Here is a 15204-nt window from a genome sequence, read left to right on the forward strand (position 1 = left end):
GCCTTTCCTTGTTTCCCTGTAATGAAAACCTTTGTCCACTAAAATCATATAATAATAAATGACCAGTATTTATATCCACTGGGAGACAACTTTTGATCGTTTTCAGTCTGGCTATAACTGAAACCTAACTTTTTTGTGGAGGACAACCCCAAACTGTTAAACCTTGGATTTACAGTTTATCAACACCTTTTGATCTCCCCTGCGACATTTTCCAGCCTCATGATTTTTCTGTAGTATGCCTGTCCTTGGTACCTGGATGCCATCCCCGTTTGCATAGGTATCTATACTTGAAGGCTCCCAGAGACCCCTGGCCACGAGCAGCTGTGTCTGTATCATGTGGGGCTGTGGTAAAGGGGAGCTGACCCTGTTTTGGTTTTTTGGTTTGTTTTTTTCTGCCACTTCACCTATGTGACATTTAAATGTTCATGACAAAGCAAGATTTGGAATAAGTGCATATTACTCCACATGTATTACAAAACCAGAGAATGCTGTCTTCAATTTGTGGCCAGCAGTACACAAGTCTCATTCCACACAATGCTCCAGATGTATGGGCTAGTTCTAACTTGGAAGATGAGACGGAGGCAGACATTATTAGGATGTCGGAAGGCCATTCAGCACCTCTCTGACTTAGTCTCCTACAGGAGTTGGTTGGATAAGTGCTGTCTAGTAGAACTTTCTGTAATGGAAAAGTGTCCTTCAGTGTGTACCGTACTGTCCAAAGAGATAGCAACTTGGCCCTATTGGACACTTGGAGTATGACAGAGGAACTAACTTTTTACATTTTCTTGAATTTGACTTAATTGAGGATTAAGTAATCAAACCACCTTCTTCAGTGTTCCAGTCTCCTCACTTCTCCAGTCTCTGAAAAAGTATTGTCTATGCGATTGATTGCAAAAATTGTTTGTAACTGACATGGGGGCTTTTTGTCCCCATACCTTCGCTAACAATAAACATAGTATAAGGAGATGCATTTGGTTCCTGTTAATAGAGCAGACATCTGCACCCACAAAGCTGGCAGTCTAATAAGGGAGATAGGTGCTTAGCTAATAAGCACCTGAATGGTTAATTGGTTAAGACTGTGATGACTGTTACAAAGGAGAAATACAAAATGCTACAAGAATGTATATTGAGGCCCAGAGCTTCTTGGAGGACTGGGTCGGAAAGTTTAGGAAGAACAAAGCGTGAGGCAACACCTCCGGAGTGTTCTAAGTTCAAGGCTGAGTCAGGTCGGCTGCAGAATCACAGCATCAGAGTAAGACAGTACTGCACCTGCTGAGCCCGGGTCGAGTTCTGCTGTCGTTGATTTTTTGTTTGTTTGTTTTGTTTTGGTTTGGTTTGGTTTGGTTTTTCGATGTAGGGTCTAATTCTGTAGTCCTAGGCTGCCATCGAACTCACAATGATCCTCCTGCCTCTGCCTCTCAAGTGCTGGGATTAAAGGCGTGCGCCACTGCACCTGGCTAGCAAGTCAAGTTTTAACTGTAAGCCCTGCCGATTGATAACCCGGGATAAGAGACTGCACATGTTTACAGGATGTCACATTTCCTTCCACTACGAGAGAGAGAGAGAGAGAGAGAGAGAGAGAGAGAGAGAGAGAGAGTTGGTTTTATCGAGGCAGGGTCTCACTCTAGCCCAGGCTGACCTGGAATTCACTACGTAGTCTCAGCGTGGCCTTGAACTCACAGCGATCCTCCCACCTCTGCCTCCCAAGTGCTGGGATTTAAAGGTATGTGCCACCACGCCTGGTCAGTATGTGTTTTGACAAAGTGCTGCCAGTCCCAGCATTGCCTCCCTGCTTTTACCAATGGGTATTTGGATCATTCAAAAAAAACAATGTGGGAAATGAGTACTTGACATCCCAGACAGACAAAGTGAGACATATGACAGCTTGAATGGACATCCTTATATGGCCAATAAAGACCATATTCCCCTGAAACTCATATATGGAAAACACCACCTGCAGCTAAAGCAAAAAAGAGAGAGAGAGATGACATGACAAAAGAAATCAATATGCTGCATAGATTGTATTGCTCTGAGAATATGGGGGGGGGGGCGGCTAACTGTATTGGAATTTTAAAAGATGAGAGCTCCCCATGTCCTCAGAAAGTATGGCCATGGTGACTTTCCTCACACTCCCTGGTGGAGTTGCTCTCTTAAAAGCATTGGAATTCAAAACGCTTTCTCCGTTTATTACCAGTGTACGTGCTGTTCAGAACTTTGAATGTGTTTTAATGCTTCCGGATATCTGCCTGCATTTTTATCTTAATACGTTGCCATCTGAAACATGCAGAACTCCTTTCACTAAGTTCTTTTTTAAAAATCATGTGTATCTGTTATGATATTTTCACTCTGCTTCCTCTGTGTAGCAGGTACAGATGTCTTCTTCTGTGAGAGAAAGTCGATACTCTCCGTCTTAACTGGACGTCTACGTGCTAAATAGTTTATGCATCTGAGCTGCAATATTTCAGGTCCTGAAGTTTTCTATTTTGATAGTAAGATTTATAAAGTTTAATTTGATTTTACTATTTTTTTTCAATACATGCTTGCATCTTTTTGGTTAAATTAAGAACCCTGCATAGAATCAGGTAATGTTTTCCCTCTACCATGATAGCTTATGCTCATATAAGCCTAGAAAGATGGTAAAATTAGCTTTTTATCTTTGTTTGTTTGTTTTGTCTTGCTCTAGCCAAGGCTGACCTGGAATTCACTATGTAGTCTTAGGGTGGCCTCAAGCTCACAGCAATCCTACTACCTCTGCCTCCCAAGTGCTGGGATTAAAGGCATGCACCACCACGCCAGGCTTTTTTTTATTTTAAATATTTTTGATTGGCTTTATACTGGTCGATACTCAGTGGGTATAATGAGCATTCTAAGGAGGAAGACAATATATAGTAATGAAGCTCATCAACATGGTGTATCACTGGGATAAACCCATGTGCCATTTACCTATGTCCTTTCTTATCATATGAACTAAAGAATGTATAGACCTTATTAAAATTAGTGTATGCATGCATGATGAATAGATTAATGAGTACACTGTATTATTCCTCTATAATAAAGTCATTACTAGATATCATTATGCTCACTTATTGTTTAATCCTCTTCCTAAGGCCATGCCAGCCCCTGTTACACACTTTGGTATTTGTGTGTATGAACAGGTGATTTTTGGAAAAAAAGATGCTATTGGGATTTAAAGACTCCTAGTTCTCATGTTACATTAGCACTGTTCAGTTCATTAGGACATTAAGACAACTAGAAGACATTGGCCTTATTATTTGTTTAAACTTATTGGAGAAACATTTATAATATTTCATTCTAATATCTTAATATTGATATTTTCACTAACTGTTTTAAACATGTTCTTTTAACTTAGCTCAAGTTTTGTTTTGCCCAACAGCTTTCTTCCTTTTATTATTTATTTATTTGTTTGTTTGTTTTTGGTTTTTTTTTTTCAAGGTAGGATCTCACTCTAGCCCAAACTGACCTAGAGCTCATTCTGGAATCCCAGGCTGGCCTTGAACTCACAATGATACACCTCTTACACCTCTTCCTCTCAAGTGCTGAGATTAAAGGCATGTGCTACCATGCCTGGCTACCTCTTCCTCTTCTTTTTATTTTTTTTTTTAGGCATCCAATTTAGGTGGAGTTTCATGTGCAAATGACATATTCTTTTGTAGGCCAGAATAATTTCTCTATATTTTTCATTATTGCTTTAACATTCATCCAAGATGATACCAGGACACACTGTTCCTATGGAAAAAAGTCAAGTTTCAGGGAACCATATCAGGTATTCCCAATGTGAGGCAAATGTTCAGATCCCCATGTTGGAAATTGTAATTTTTACCTGTCATCTTGAAAACCCCATCTGCCTCTATAACTATTTGTTCTTTTAAATATCTGATATCTTCAAAAATAAGTTTAGTGTCTAAACATAACATAAACTCCCACAATGTGCTACATTTTGCCAACATTGTGTATACATTTCCTTACCGATTATACTTCTTATACTTTTAACAGCCTCTTCCATTCTTCCCCACATTTCGACATTTAAGAATGTAGAGTCATTTCTGTACTGTAGTGAAAATTGTCTAAACTTCTTTCCCTTTGTTTTGATCCTGATTTGTGTATTTTTTTGCTCAAGGCTTTGGCTTATGTGTACCAAGATTCACGGCTGCCTTCCCAATTTTGACTAACTTTTCTGGTTGGTTTGTGGGTGAAACCTGGGTGCTATTGGAATGATATGTTTTCATTGTGTTTCTCCTAAACTTGTATTCCCCCAGGAGGCCATAATTTCCTGTATTTTATCTTCTGCTTTTCTTAGCTTTCTAGTGTAAACAGCGTGTCTGAGAGTGTATTGGTCGCTTTGAAGAGCTTCATTTGCATATTTCCCTCTTATCTCAGTACTTGTGCGAACTTGTTGCTTACAAAAAAGACTCTAATGGTGTTTATCTGACCGATTTCTGTCTTTTTCTACCATTCAATAGTTATAAAACATTTCGTTCTTGTTTGATGAACTGCCTCGGAGGTGCTAAGATGGTGGTACAAGAAATCTTAGTGATAAATGATGCATTTTTATTTTGAGTGAGATGTCACGCCCTTCATTTTCTTTAAAAAAAAGTATTTATTTATTTATTTATTTGCAACAGAGAGAAATAGAAGAGAGACAGACTGAGAGAATGGAAGCTCCAGGGCCTTCATTTTCACAGGAACTCTATTCAGTATCACATTAGGTGACAGTGACCATTAACCTAAACAGCGACTTTGTCTGGACCACAGCTCAGCGGAAGTGTTAATCGCTACCTCTGAGGCTTGTATCGACCAAACTTTTCTGTCATTCATTCTCCCGGTGTATTTTCAGAATGACGACATCTTTTCCTTTGTAATACCAAGTCAGGCATCTTTCAAGTGACCCAAATTTCATTTAACCCCAGCACTGTTACAGTCTTGTACGTCGGTGACTGGGAAGTGTTGACTCGGACAGTTTAGGGACCCCTCTTCCTTCGAGGATAATATTTGAAAGGGTATCTGAAGGACCCTGTCCTCTCCCAGACCCCCGGGCCCATGTCCCTGCACTCTGGGCACTTGGGAAGGGTGGGGGGAGATGAGCTGTGCTTCCCCACGGCGCCCTGGTGCCACTTCCCCAAGCGCCCACCTAGGCCCTGGGAGCCCTGTCCCCTCCTCCCCCTTCACCCCTGCGCGCAATGTCCCCCGGGCTTCCCGCTAGTCGCGACGCTCCCGGTGGTGGCTTTTGTGGCATGTGGGTGGCTGGTTAGTTTCCCCGTCCTCCCGCCCGCGCCCCCTCCTCCCTCGCGTCACTTTCTCGCCGCCCCTCCTCCGCCCTCTCGGCGCGCACCTGCCCTCGGCGGCGGCGGCGGCGGCCTTGGCCCGGGCGGTCTCACCCCGCCCCCCGCGCCTCCTCCTCCCTCCCTATCTTCTCCATCCTCCCCTCCCTCCTCTCCTCTTCTTCCTCTTCATCCTCCCCTCCCTCCTCTTCTTCTTCCTATACATCCTCCCTCTCCTCCTCCTCCTCCTCTTCATCCTCCCTTCACTCCTCCTCCTCTTCCTCCTCTCCATCGTCCCCTCCCTCCTCTTCCTTTCCAACCTCCCCTTCCTCCTCTACGTCCTCCCGCAGCGGCCAGCCGAGTCTCTGCCCCCTCAACCCCCCTCCACCCCCCACCACCCGAGCGCGCAGAGCCCTGTTACCCCGGGTATTGTGTGGCACACATGTCAGCTCCCCGTCCTCGACCTCTCCCCCATCCCCACCACTCCATCACTAGTTCTCAGGCTCTCCCCTCCCAGCCTCCCCCTCCCCCCGATCCCGGTCCTCCATCCCGGGTTTTAAGGCCGGTCCCCGCGCCCGCACCCTGCCCCCCGCGCTCTCCAGTGCGGTCCCCGCCCGCCTGCCGCTCGCTCGTCGCTCGCGCTCCCGCTCCGGGACGGCGACGGGCCGGGTCCCCGCTGGGGGGACAGAGAGCGAGCGAGCGAGAGAGAGAGAGAGAGCGAGAGAGAGAAAGCGAGAGAGAGAGAGAGAGAGAGAGAGAGAGAGGAGAGGCCGTGCAGGCGGCGCTGGCGCTGGCTGGCCGGGAGGAGCCGCGCGCGCTCCGGCTGGGGCTGTGGGGCGGCGAGCGGGTGACTCCGTATTAAAATGAGGAGGAGGAAGAAGCGGGAGCCACAGCGGCGGCGAAGGCGACAGCAGAAGCGACAGCACCCTGAGCAGCAGCCGCAGCAGCAGCAGCAGCAGCAGCGACCACAGCGGAGACGCAGGCGAGGCTCGCAACCCGGGACCACGCTCGGCGGCGCAACGGCGGCGGCCACCGGGATGATGAGTCAACTCCTGGTTTAATGGGGACAGAGGCGACCGCGAGGGGCACACGAGCGAGCGAGCCAGCGAGCCAGGGCAGACCAGGCACAGCCGTCCGGGGACCCCCCGTGCTCACACGCACGCGCGCACACACGCACACACACAAACACACGCGCGCGCGCGCGCCCCCCTCCCCGGGCCACCCGGTCACCCCCGGGGCCTCGACGCCGTCACCGCAGCAGTCACGGCCACCCCCTTTGCCCGCCCGGAGGAGGAGGAGGAGGAGGAGGAGGAGGGGTGGGGTGGGGGGGAAGAGGAAGGAGGACCCAGACGACAGCCCGGAGACACTCTCCCACCCCCACCGCCCCTCCTTGCTTCCTTCCCATCGCCAAACTCCCTCATCAGTTCCGTGCCGTCCCCGCGCGCGGGCGGCTGGTGCCACCGCCACCACCCCCCTCCCCAAAGTCCCAGTGCCATTGTGGTGCCCGTTGTTTACCTCCGACTCGGGCTGAGGGAAGCGCTTGGTGACTTTTTTTTAGGGGGGGAGGGGGTCAGAGAGCGAGTGCTGGCCGAGGTGGTGACGTTGGCTGGGGTCCCTTTGGGTCCCCTCTCTCCCCTCCCCCTCCCTCGGTTGGGGGGTCCCCAGACGCTCCGAGGGACGTCCATGGGCACAGGGAGAGGGTCTCCCCGGGACTGTTGTCGCCAAATCCAAAGTGGTCTCTTAGTGCCTTCCCCGGAGGAGCTCTTGTCTGGCCCTTACCGTCGCTGTCCCTTGCTAGATGCCCAAGGTGGGGGCTGCCAGGCTGTGGGCAAAAAGTTTAAGGTTTGTTAAGAAAAAGAAAAATCAGGAGCAATTGTTGGGGAGGGGGGAGGGGCGCCTGGGAGCCTGCGAGGTGGCCTGTCCCCTCTGCGCCCCTGGGGGTTGGTTGGACAGCCCCAGTGCAAGTGACACCCAGAAGTAGACTTTGCCTGCTCAAAGCCCAGAGGGAGGGAGGACAGGGGACCTGCTTTGTATTTTGATTTTTTGAATCGCCCCTACCCCCGCTTTCGGGAGACCTGCTCCATAGTGATTTTTTTTTTTTTTCTTCTTTTTGAGAGATTCCTCAGTCACCACCTTGCCTCCCCCAAACAGCACCCGCAGCTCACAAGGGGTTCCGCTTTATTTTAAACAATTCTCCACCCTCCCCAAACGAATCACTTGTCAGATCAATATACCTTTTCCCTCCTTCCTACTTCCCTCTTCCCCATCCAAAACCCGTTCTGAGGTTAGACATTTTACAAACCATCTATGCTGTTTTCCATATTGTGATTTTTTTTTAACAACCCCGCTCCCATGACCACTCTGCCAGACGTTCATTTCTGCCCTTCCCCCGCTTAGGGGGGCGGGGGTAGGAGAAGAGAAAATAATACAATTTCAGGGGAAGTCGCCTTCAGGTCTGCTGCTGCTGTTTTTTTTTTTTTTTTTTTTTTTAATTAAAGAAAAAAAGGGACATAGAAAACATCAGTCTAGAACTTCACTTCAAGAACTCGGGCTGCAAAGGAAATCTCCCTTTGTTTTTTATATTTATATGCTGTCAAGTTTTGAAGTGGTGAGTTTCAGGTCGGTTTTGCTCATTTCACTCCGTGGAACTGCAGCGTTTTCTGTTGCTAGATAGTACTTTGGCTCTTTGTCTCTTTAAAAGGTCACAGTAAAAGCTTGGCCTGGATCGTGCCGGCCATATGGAACGGATAAGGGCCCAGGCTCTTAAAATGTGATTATGGGGCTCTGTGGGGGCGAAGGAATGGATGGTGCGAGAAACTCAGTTGAAAAAAAAGATCCCAGGATGCAAAAGAAAGAAAGGGGGCGGACATGGAGAAAAGAATCAGTTTTTTGAAGTCAGTTTCATGATATTTATTTATCTATTTATTTTTGAAGGAAAGAATTGCTTATAGGCCGAGTTCACTGTTTTCATTCCAGGACTGCCCGAACCTCTATGATCTTTAGTTGATGGGATTTTGAGGAAGTAGCTTGTCACTTGATGATGTGCCAGCCACACGTTGCACTGAAAAGGGGTTTAAATGTGGAACTCAAACTGTGGAGCTGGGCATGTGTTGAGGCCAGGGTTAATTTCCCCTGTCTGTCCAGTCCATAGCAGGCCCCTTGGAGGCTACTGGATTCAGCTCCAAACTGAGAGGTTTGGTGAACTTTTTTTTTTTTGCCTTGGGCATGGAGTTTAAAGGAGTAAATTGGGTGTTTTATGTGCATGTAATTTTGCTGTATAATGTATAGAGCTTTTTTTTATATATATACAGGATGACTTAGTGTTGTGAATAGAGATACTTTGAGTGGGTATTCAAAGGACAGTTTTGCCTGACCTGTGTGGTGTTTTGATTGTCAATACATTAACTCAGTTATAATCTATCCCTTTCATTTGCTATACAGCTTATAGTGCCGCCTAAGCCTCATGATTACTTAATATGTTTTATAGCATTAACTTTAATGTTGTTGTCTGCCTCCCCCTCCCCCCTTTTTCCTCATAACTTGCCCAAGGGTTAATTTTTTTTTCCCCCTTTTCAATTCATATGCTTTAAAATTTGTCTTCTGCTCTAGGGTAAGACAACCAATTTTAGAAAAAAGCAGCTCTATGTTATCATCCACATGAGGTGTTATGAGGACTGTTCTGAATAAGTTAATAAGCATCACTTTAATTTTGGCTTTAGACTGCAGTGTGATCTAATGGGAAAGGGTAATCTTGATAAAAAGTGTTTTTTTAAAAAAAGGCGCATTTACTGTTAATGAACCTCATAACCAAAAACAGATGGGACCCTCGATCAAGGGTGAACCTTTACTTCTCAGACTGCCACCATAGAGTACAAAGACGAATTGCTATTATTATTTCTCAAACTTTATAGTTCTTCGTTGGCATTCTTAAAGTTGTTTTTTGACCCTCCAGAATATTGTTTCCCCTCCCCTATTCTTGATTAGGTGGGACAAAGTAGTGTGTACTTAAATAGAGAAAAAGATGTTTACAGAGAAGCTCATACTATCTTGTAACAAACCCAGATCCAAATAGTTCAGGTATGGTATTTTGTTTGTTTGTTTTAGAAAATACAAGATGTTTCAAAATTCTACACAGCTGAAAGAAAGTTGTGGAAGTTTTCATATCTATTCTGATTTTTCTAACTAGGCTTCCCTTTCATGTCCAATGAAAGTTCATACAGTAATTCTACTCACCTACTAAGTAGTTCTAGTTAAAATGGTAGTTTCAAGGTAACTTTGATATTGTTCTAATTTTCTATATTAGAAACAGAATGAAAATTGAAATGTACTATATAATAGAACTGAAAATTATTATTGTTTATGAAATGGAGGATGATGTTAAATTCCTTGCATGCTGGGATTATTTTTGAATAGTGGAGATTGTATTTGATCAATATCATTAACATTTCTTTTGAAAGTAAGCTTGGCCTTTGAACCTCTTGTGTGTACCACAAAGTATTTTCAAAAAAATTTTTTTTAGCTATTTAGCAGCACTGTATTAGTAATGGACTCATATATTACCTCTAACAGGCAAGTTGTAATGCTTCAGTACATGGGGCATTTGAAGAAACACCCCTCTTCTTCCTGTTTGCTTAGGGGTGAGGTGGTCTAGTCCTATATTTGGCCCAAGGCCTGACTAGATCTTTCACAGCACAGAACTATTGAAACTTAGAGAGTAGAAAACTTTTTCTCTACATTAGCCTGTAAAGCCAGTGGGCAGTTTTAAAGAACACTTGGTTTTTTGTTATGTTCTGTTGAGATATGTATCTGCAATCTAAATTACAATATAAGTGAAAATGTAAAAGATTAAGTTTAGTATTTTAGACTGCAATCATCTTCCATGCTTCATTGAAAGTATTATCATTGTAATCTGTAATGAATTTCTAATTTTTAAATTCCAAGACTGCAAAATAAAGCCCATTTTCCTTTCTGAAAGTCAGCCAGTTTCTCTTCTTAGTTTTGTTGGTAGATGAAAAATGGCCTTTGTATCATTTATGTTGAAACACTTTTCCATAAATTATTCTGTCAATTTAAATAGAAATGCAAGGCTGCTATCTGGAGATAGAGTATTGTAGGTAGATACACAGTTATGCAAATGTGTTTTACAAGGAAATGTCCAGAGTGGTAGGTGTCTGGAACTGTAGAGATGCAGATCCCTCTTCTCCCAGCCCCCCGATAACTTGTCTTTTCTTTTAGTTCAGGCAGGTAATCTATAGACAGTGACTGAGCATGGATCATTTGAACGAGGCAACTCAGGGGAAAGAGCATTCAGAAATGTCTAACAATGTGAGCGATCCGAAGGGTCCACCAGCCAAGATTGCCCGCCTGGAGCAGAACGGGAGCCCTCTAGGAAGAGGACGGCTTGGAAGCACAGGTGCTAAAATGCAGGGAGTGCCTTTAAAACACTCGGGCCATCTGATGAAAACCAACCTTAGGAAAGGTAAATACTTGGGGATCCAAATCCTAGAAAGCCGTGAAAAAAAAGCAGTGTCCAAGGCTCCCCCTCCCACCCTACCCCCTGGGTGTGGAGGTCACAGGTGGAATGTCCTTTGTATATTCTTTCCCTACATTCTCTTTCTGATCTAAAATTAAGTAATGTTTTGGACTATGGTGTCAATCATGTTTTGAAAGCATAGTCTGTGATTTGGGGTGGTGCCTTCGACTTGCTGTGGACTGGAAGTGGAGGACTTTTCAGGTGGTAAAGCCTCAATTCAATATCGTGATCTTAGCTTACCCAAGGTCCCGCCCTAGAGTGGGCTGAAATATGCAGAGATGGCTGGTGCGTGACATAACTCTGCTTGGGAATGAGACCCTGAGGTAGCTTGAAAGCTGCACTAGGTTGGGAACAAGCTTACTAGTAGTGTGGTGATTTGAGGGATATGGAAATCTGACATGAGAGGATGTAAAATATTTGTGATGTGATGTTATCTCTTTTGTGATTTTCTGAAGAGCAGACTCAAAAATTAGTTAACGGTGGAAATCTTACTGATTCTAGTTTTTACATTTTTGCAGTGCAGTATTGAGTATTTTTTGGTGTAGGAAGAACAGATTTGGACAAGTTAGTGTGATTTGTTTCCTTCCGATATTACATGCATAAAGTTTTAACCGCTTTATGCCAGACATTGTTGCCCCCACAAAGTAGCACCTGCCCTGGGTGTAATGCGTGTGCCTCGGAAGGGTCTTTATGTTGTCTCTGAATAACACACATAGGACTCAGTTTCTGTACATTTGCTAAGCAAAGCATAAAAATTTCATCTTTTTCCAACCAAGAATATTAAGTAGATAAAGTTAGAAGGCAGAGGAATTTCATTGTGTTTGATGCATAACATTTATCATACAATCATTTGGTTTTTTTTGCCCCTTGGTTTGGCGAAAACAAAGAATATATTGATCTTGAAATGAAGACACAGCAGTCCATATTGTTAGATCTTTATCTATTAAAAATGAAAAAACAGCACTTCAGCAAATTCTTTGGCCTCTCCTCATGATTACCCTATTTATTGATTGTTTGCCAAGAATGTTTGCATCTTAAGAAAGCCAGGGTAAGAGCATTAAAAATATAATTTATTACGGCTTTTCAAACAGAGTGCATTAATATTGTACTGTGGAGCACTGAGGCTCTATAAAAAAAAAGACTTTCTGACGCCTGCAAACATGTAAGTTCCATAAATTCCTAAATAGGAGATTTCAGCTGTCTCTGGTATTATGTGATATTTGCACAGCAAACTTTAATGCCAGGACAGTTTTAGACAAGGATTCTACAGACTTCTCTGCTCCTTATGGCAACCGTGCTGTTTACACAGGCTCATAAACCTTCAGCAAAAGCTGCCTTCAGGTTTAAATCATGTGGTATTTTTAGCATTCAGCAAGTGACCAGTGCTTCGCCCCCCCCCCCCCCCCCTTGAATGCAGGAAGGTTATGGACTTGCTGTAGTTGGAAGGCTAGCCAAACCGGAGCATGCATAATCAGGCTGTTCAGACAAGACTCCTGGTTAACATTACTCCCAGGAACAGGAGGGCACCCCGTGACAATTCGCCAGGTGATCTAGCAGGCGGATTGGTAATTAGATGAGACTGGTTGCTGCTTTATCCATAGTCACCTTTATTATCTACAAATAAGACACTTCTAAATTTGATCAATGAAATACCAAGTCAATCCAGCCTATATCAGTGGTTTGAAAAGCCCAGAGTTATTTCATGTATCTGAGGCATTCTGTCCATAGGTGGGCACACCTCTTTGCTCCCGTAAGAAGAGAAGGCAGTGTATGCATTCTTGGGGGACATACTAACCCAATTTTATAGGCACTAATCATGGGGGAGAGAAGAAAGAAGCTGGGTAGAGTTATTTTACTCTTGCTCAAATGTTTTCACCATACGTTAAACGTATTATATTCAAAATGACTTATTATAAAATGCATTTTAATTGTACAAAGCTCTGTGCTCAATACAAATAACAAAATTGCTAAAGCCTTTTGGTAAGGTTTTTTCCCCATCTTATTTTTCATGTGCATGGTTTCTGTTTGACAGGTGCTAGATAAAAATTGTGGCTAAGCTGAGAAAGCAGTTCTAAGGAAAAAAAAAAAAAAAGGATTGAATGTTTTTATTTGTTTAGGAGATTTTGCCAAAATACCTTCAAGCCAAGGAAGCAATCACCAGTTTGCATATTGCTATTTTTGCTGTGGTCTCCCCAAGTTGTCTCCTGATTCCTGACGGGTCCTCTCTCTGGTATAAAACAGCTGAATGAATGACAAGAATATTGGCAAGCTCGTAGGCTTGTTTTGCATGCTTAGCCTGCTGGTACTTCCGAATGAGTTTTTGAGCTTTTCTAAGTAACCCTAAAGGGGTTTATTTGTCAGAGCTGGAATCTCTTGTGCACAGTTCACAAAGCTTTGGTGAGGACATGCGTGCAGAAAGAGAAAAAAAAAAATGTAGCTGTTTTATTGTCAGCTTTTGTTCAGCAGGAACAAGCAAAGAGAGAATTTGTAAAGGGCCTCTCTGGTGTCAGTAGGAAATCCCATTTTTTTCGGTGACTGTTGGTGTGCACATAACACCTTCCGAAGTTGGGAGGGTTCTGAACCCAGAGCATGGACTTGATACAGGCAGGAATGTTGTAGGAACTAATTGGGGATCCTGGGTGCCCTGTTAAAGTACCCTTGTCATCATTTATGCTAAAGATGACACCCCCCTGGCATTTTGCCACAGTACAGTTCAGATGCATCTGTCTTTAACCCTTTTCTGTTACCAGTGGATGTCTGACAGTGTGCTGTGCAATACCTTGAACTCGACAGCATACCTGCTTTCTCTTAGAGCCAGGATCTTTCCCAAGGTGCTATGGCCTGTGTGTGTTAATCATCCGGCCCCTGACTTATTGCACTGGATTAAAGTAAATCAGCAGAGAACGCGTCAAATCCAGGCAGATTCTGTGATCCTAATCTCCCAATACAGCCAGCCAGCTTCCTCCACTCCCTGCCATTCTCAACATGGTCCCTGTGACAGAGACTGTTTATGTTACAGACTTATGGGCCACCATGGTATCTTCCCTCAGATGGAATGGGCAGGCACAAGAGGGGGGTTGTTGTTTTTTTTTAAGTCCACATTATGCAGAGATGAAATTGTCTTTCTAGGCATCAGTTGGGCTAAGTTTTGTGTTTCTTTTCTAGAAGCAGCGGCAGTACACATCATTTTGTAGTTAGAAATATTTTGTTGGGACATGAGCAGGTAAAGTTTATTATTAACCAAAGTGTGTAGGCCGTAGCAAGGTGGATTCCACCGGAGACAATTACAGTGAGCTCTGTTTGCATGTTGGAGACTAACTTACAGCAGATCAGATTAAGATACACTTACACTTCTCACTCTTTCTCTCTCATCACCATTCTTATTTGATCCAAAAAGGTAACCCTGCAGTCCCTGTTACCTTAATACCAAGTTCCCATGCTATTTAAGTATTTCCTTTGCAACTTAAAAAAACAATAAACGTGTGTGTGTGTGTATGTGTGTGTGTGTGTGTGTGTGTGTCTGTGTGTGAGCATTTTTCTATCCAGTCTGCCTGGGAAGCACACTTTCTCCTCTCACTGTGGAGAAGAATTGAGTTTCATAGCTTAGCGTTCTCTTCCCCCACCAGACTATATTCCTGAAGACTGTTGGATGTTCTCTGTTTTCTCCCTGTCTTTGCTAGGAACCATGTTACCAGTTTTCTGTGTGGTGGAACATTATGAAAACGCCATTGAATATGACTGCAAGGAGGAACATGCGGAATTCGTGCTGGTGAGGAAGGACATGCTCTTCAACCAGCTGATAGAAATGGCATTGCTGTCTCTAGGTTATTCACATAGCTCTGCCGCCCAGGCCAAAGGTAAATAATGCATACAGTGGGGTTGGGAAGGAAAAAAAAAAAATCACTTGCTATTATCGTCTATGTACCTCTCAGAGAAAGCAGTGAGGGGAAAAAAAATATGTTTTTATTCAAAGAACTGTAGCCTGTGTTTTACATTGATTCCTTATAGACTGTGGCTTTAAAAAAAAATTGGCTTAATTCAGTTTGGTTTAGTTAACACACATTTTGCTCATGTGGAATGTCGAGGTAGATTTTTTTTTTAAATTACTTCAGCTGAATCATTAGTGTGCTTATTGACCTTAATAATCTGCTCCACTGAGGACCCACAAGGAAGTGAGGAGCGTATTTGAGCAGATGGACTGTTGAGAGTCAATTTGCATTTATGACTGAATATCTAGTTCTGTTTCTTTTATTCTGTTTCTGATGGTTTTATGGGCTGTAAAGTATTTTTCAATGCAGATTCCCATCGCAATAGAGAATCTTATCTAAATCGTAAAGCCATTTAGAACTGGTTAGGCTGTCTTATTAGAACTTCCTACAAGTTAAGAAACTG

General features: G+C 43.9%; 1 protein-coding gene across 7 annotated transcripts in view; it reads left to right on the forward strand.

Annotated features, from left to right (window-relative positions):
- Satb1 (SATB homeobox 1) overlaps positions 1-15204 on the forward strand; it is a 123842-nt gene that overhangs the window by 15403 nt on the left and 93235 nt on the right. For 3 of the 7 annotated variants that reach the window (XM_045135839.1, XM_045135844.1, XM_045135845.1), the window contains exons 1-3: positions 6604-7887; positions 10515-10758; positions 14493-14669. In XM_045135839.1, coding sequence (XP_044991774.1) covers positions 10548-10758; positions 14493-14669 — 388 coding nt within the window. In that variant the 5' untranslated portion in view covers positions 6604-7887; positions 10515-10547. Of the gene's footprint in view, positions 1-6603; positions 7899-8362; positions 8473-10514; positions 10759-14492; positions 14670-15204 lie in introns of those variants that run through there. The other 4 variants (XM_045135840.1, XM_045135843.1, XM_045135841.1 and 1 more) reach the window with 3 other exon arrangements.

This window comes from Jaculus jaculus, chromosome 16 (genome assembly GCF_020740685.1).
Source record: "Jaculus jaculus isolate mJacJac1 chromosome 16, mJacJac1.mat.Y.cur, whole genome shotgun sequence".
Lineage (NCBI taxonomy): Eukaryota > Metazoa > Chordata > Mammalia > Rodentia > Dipodidae > Jaculus > Jaculus jaculus.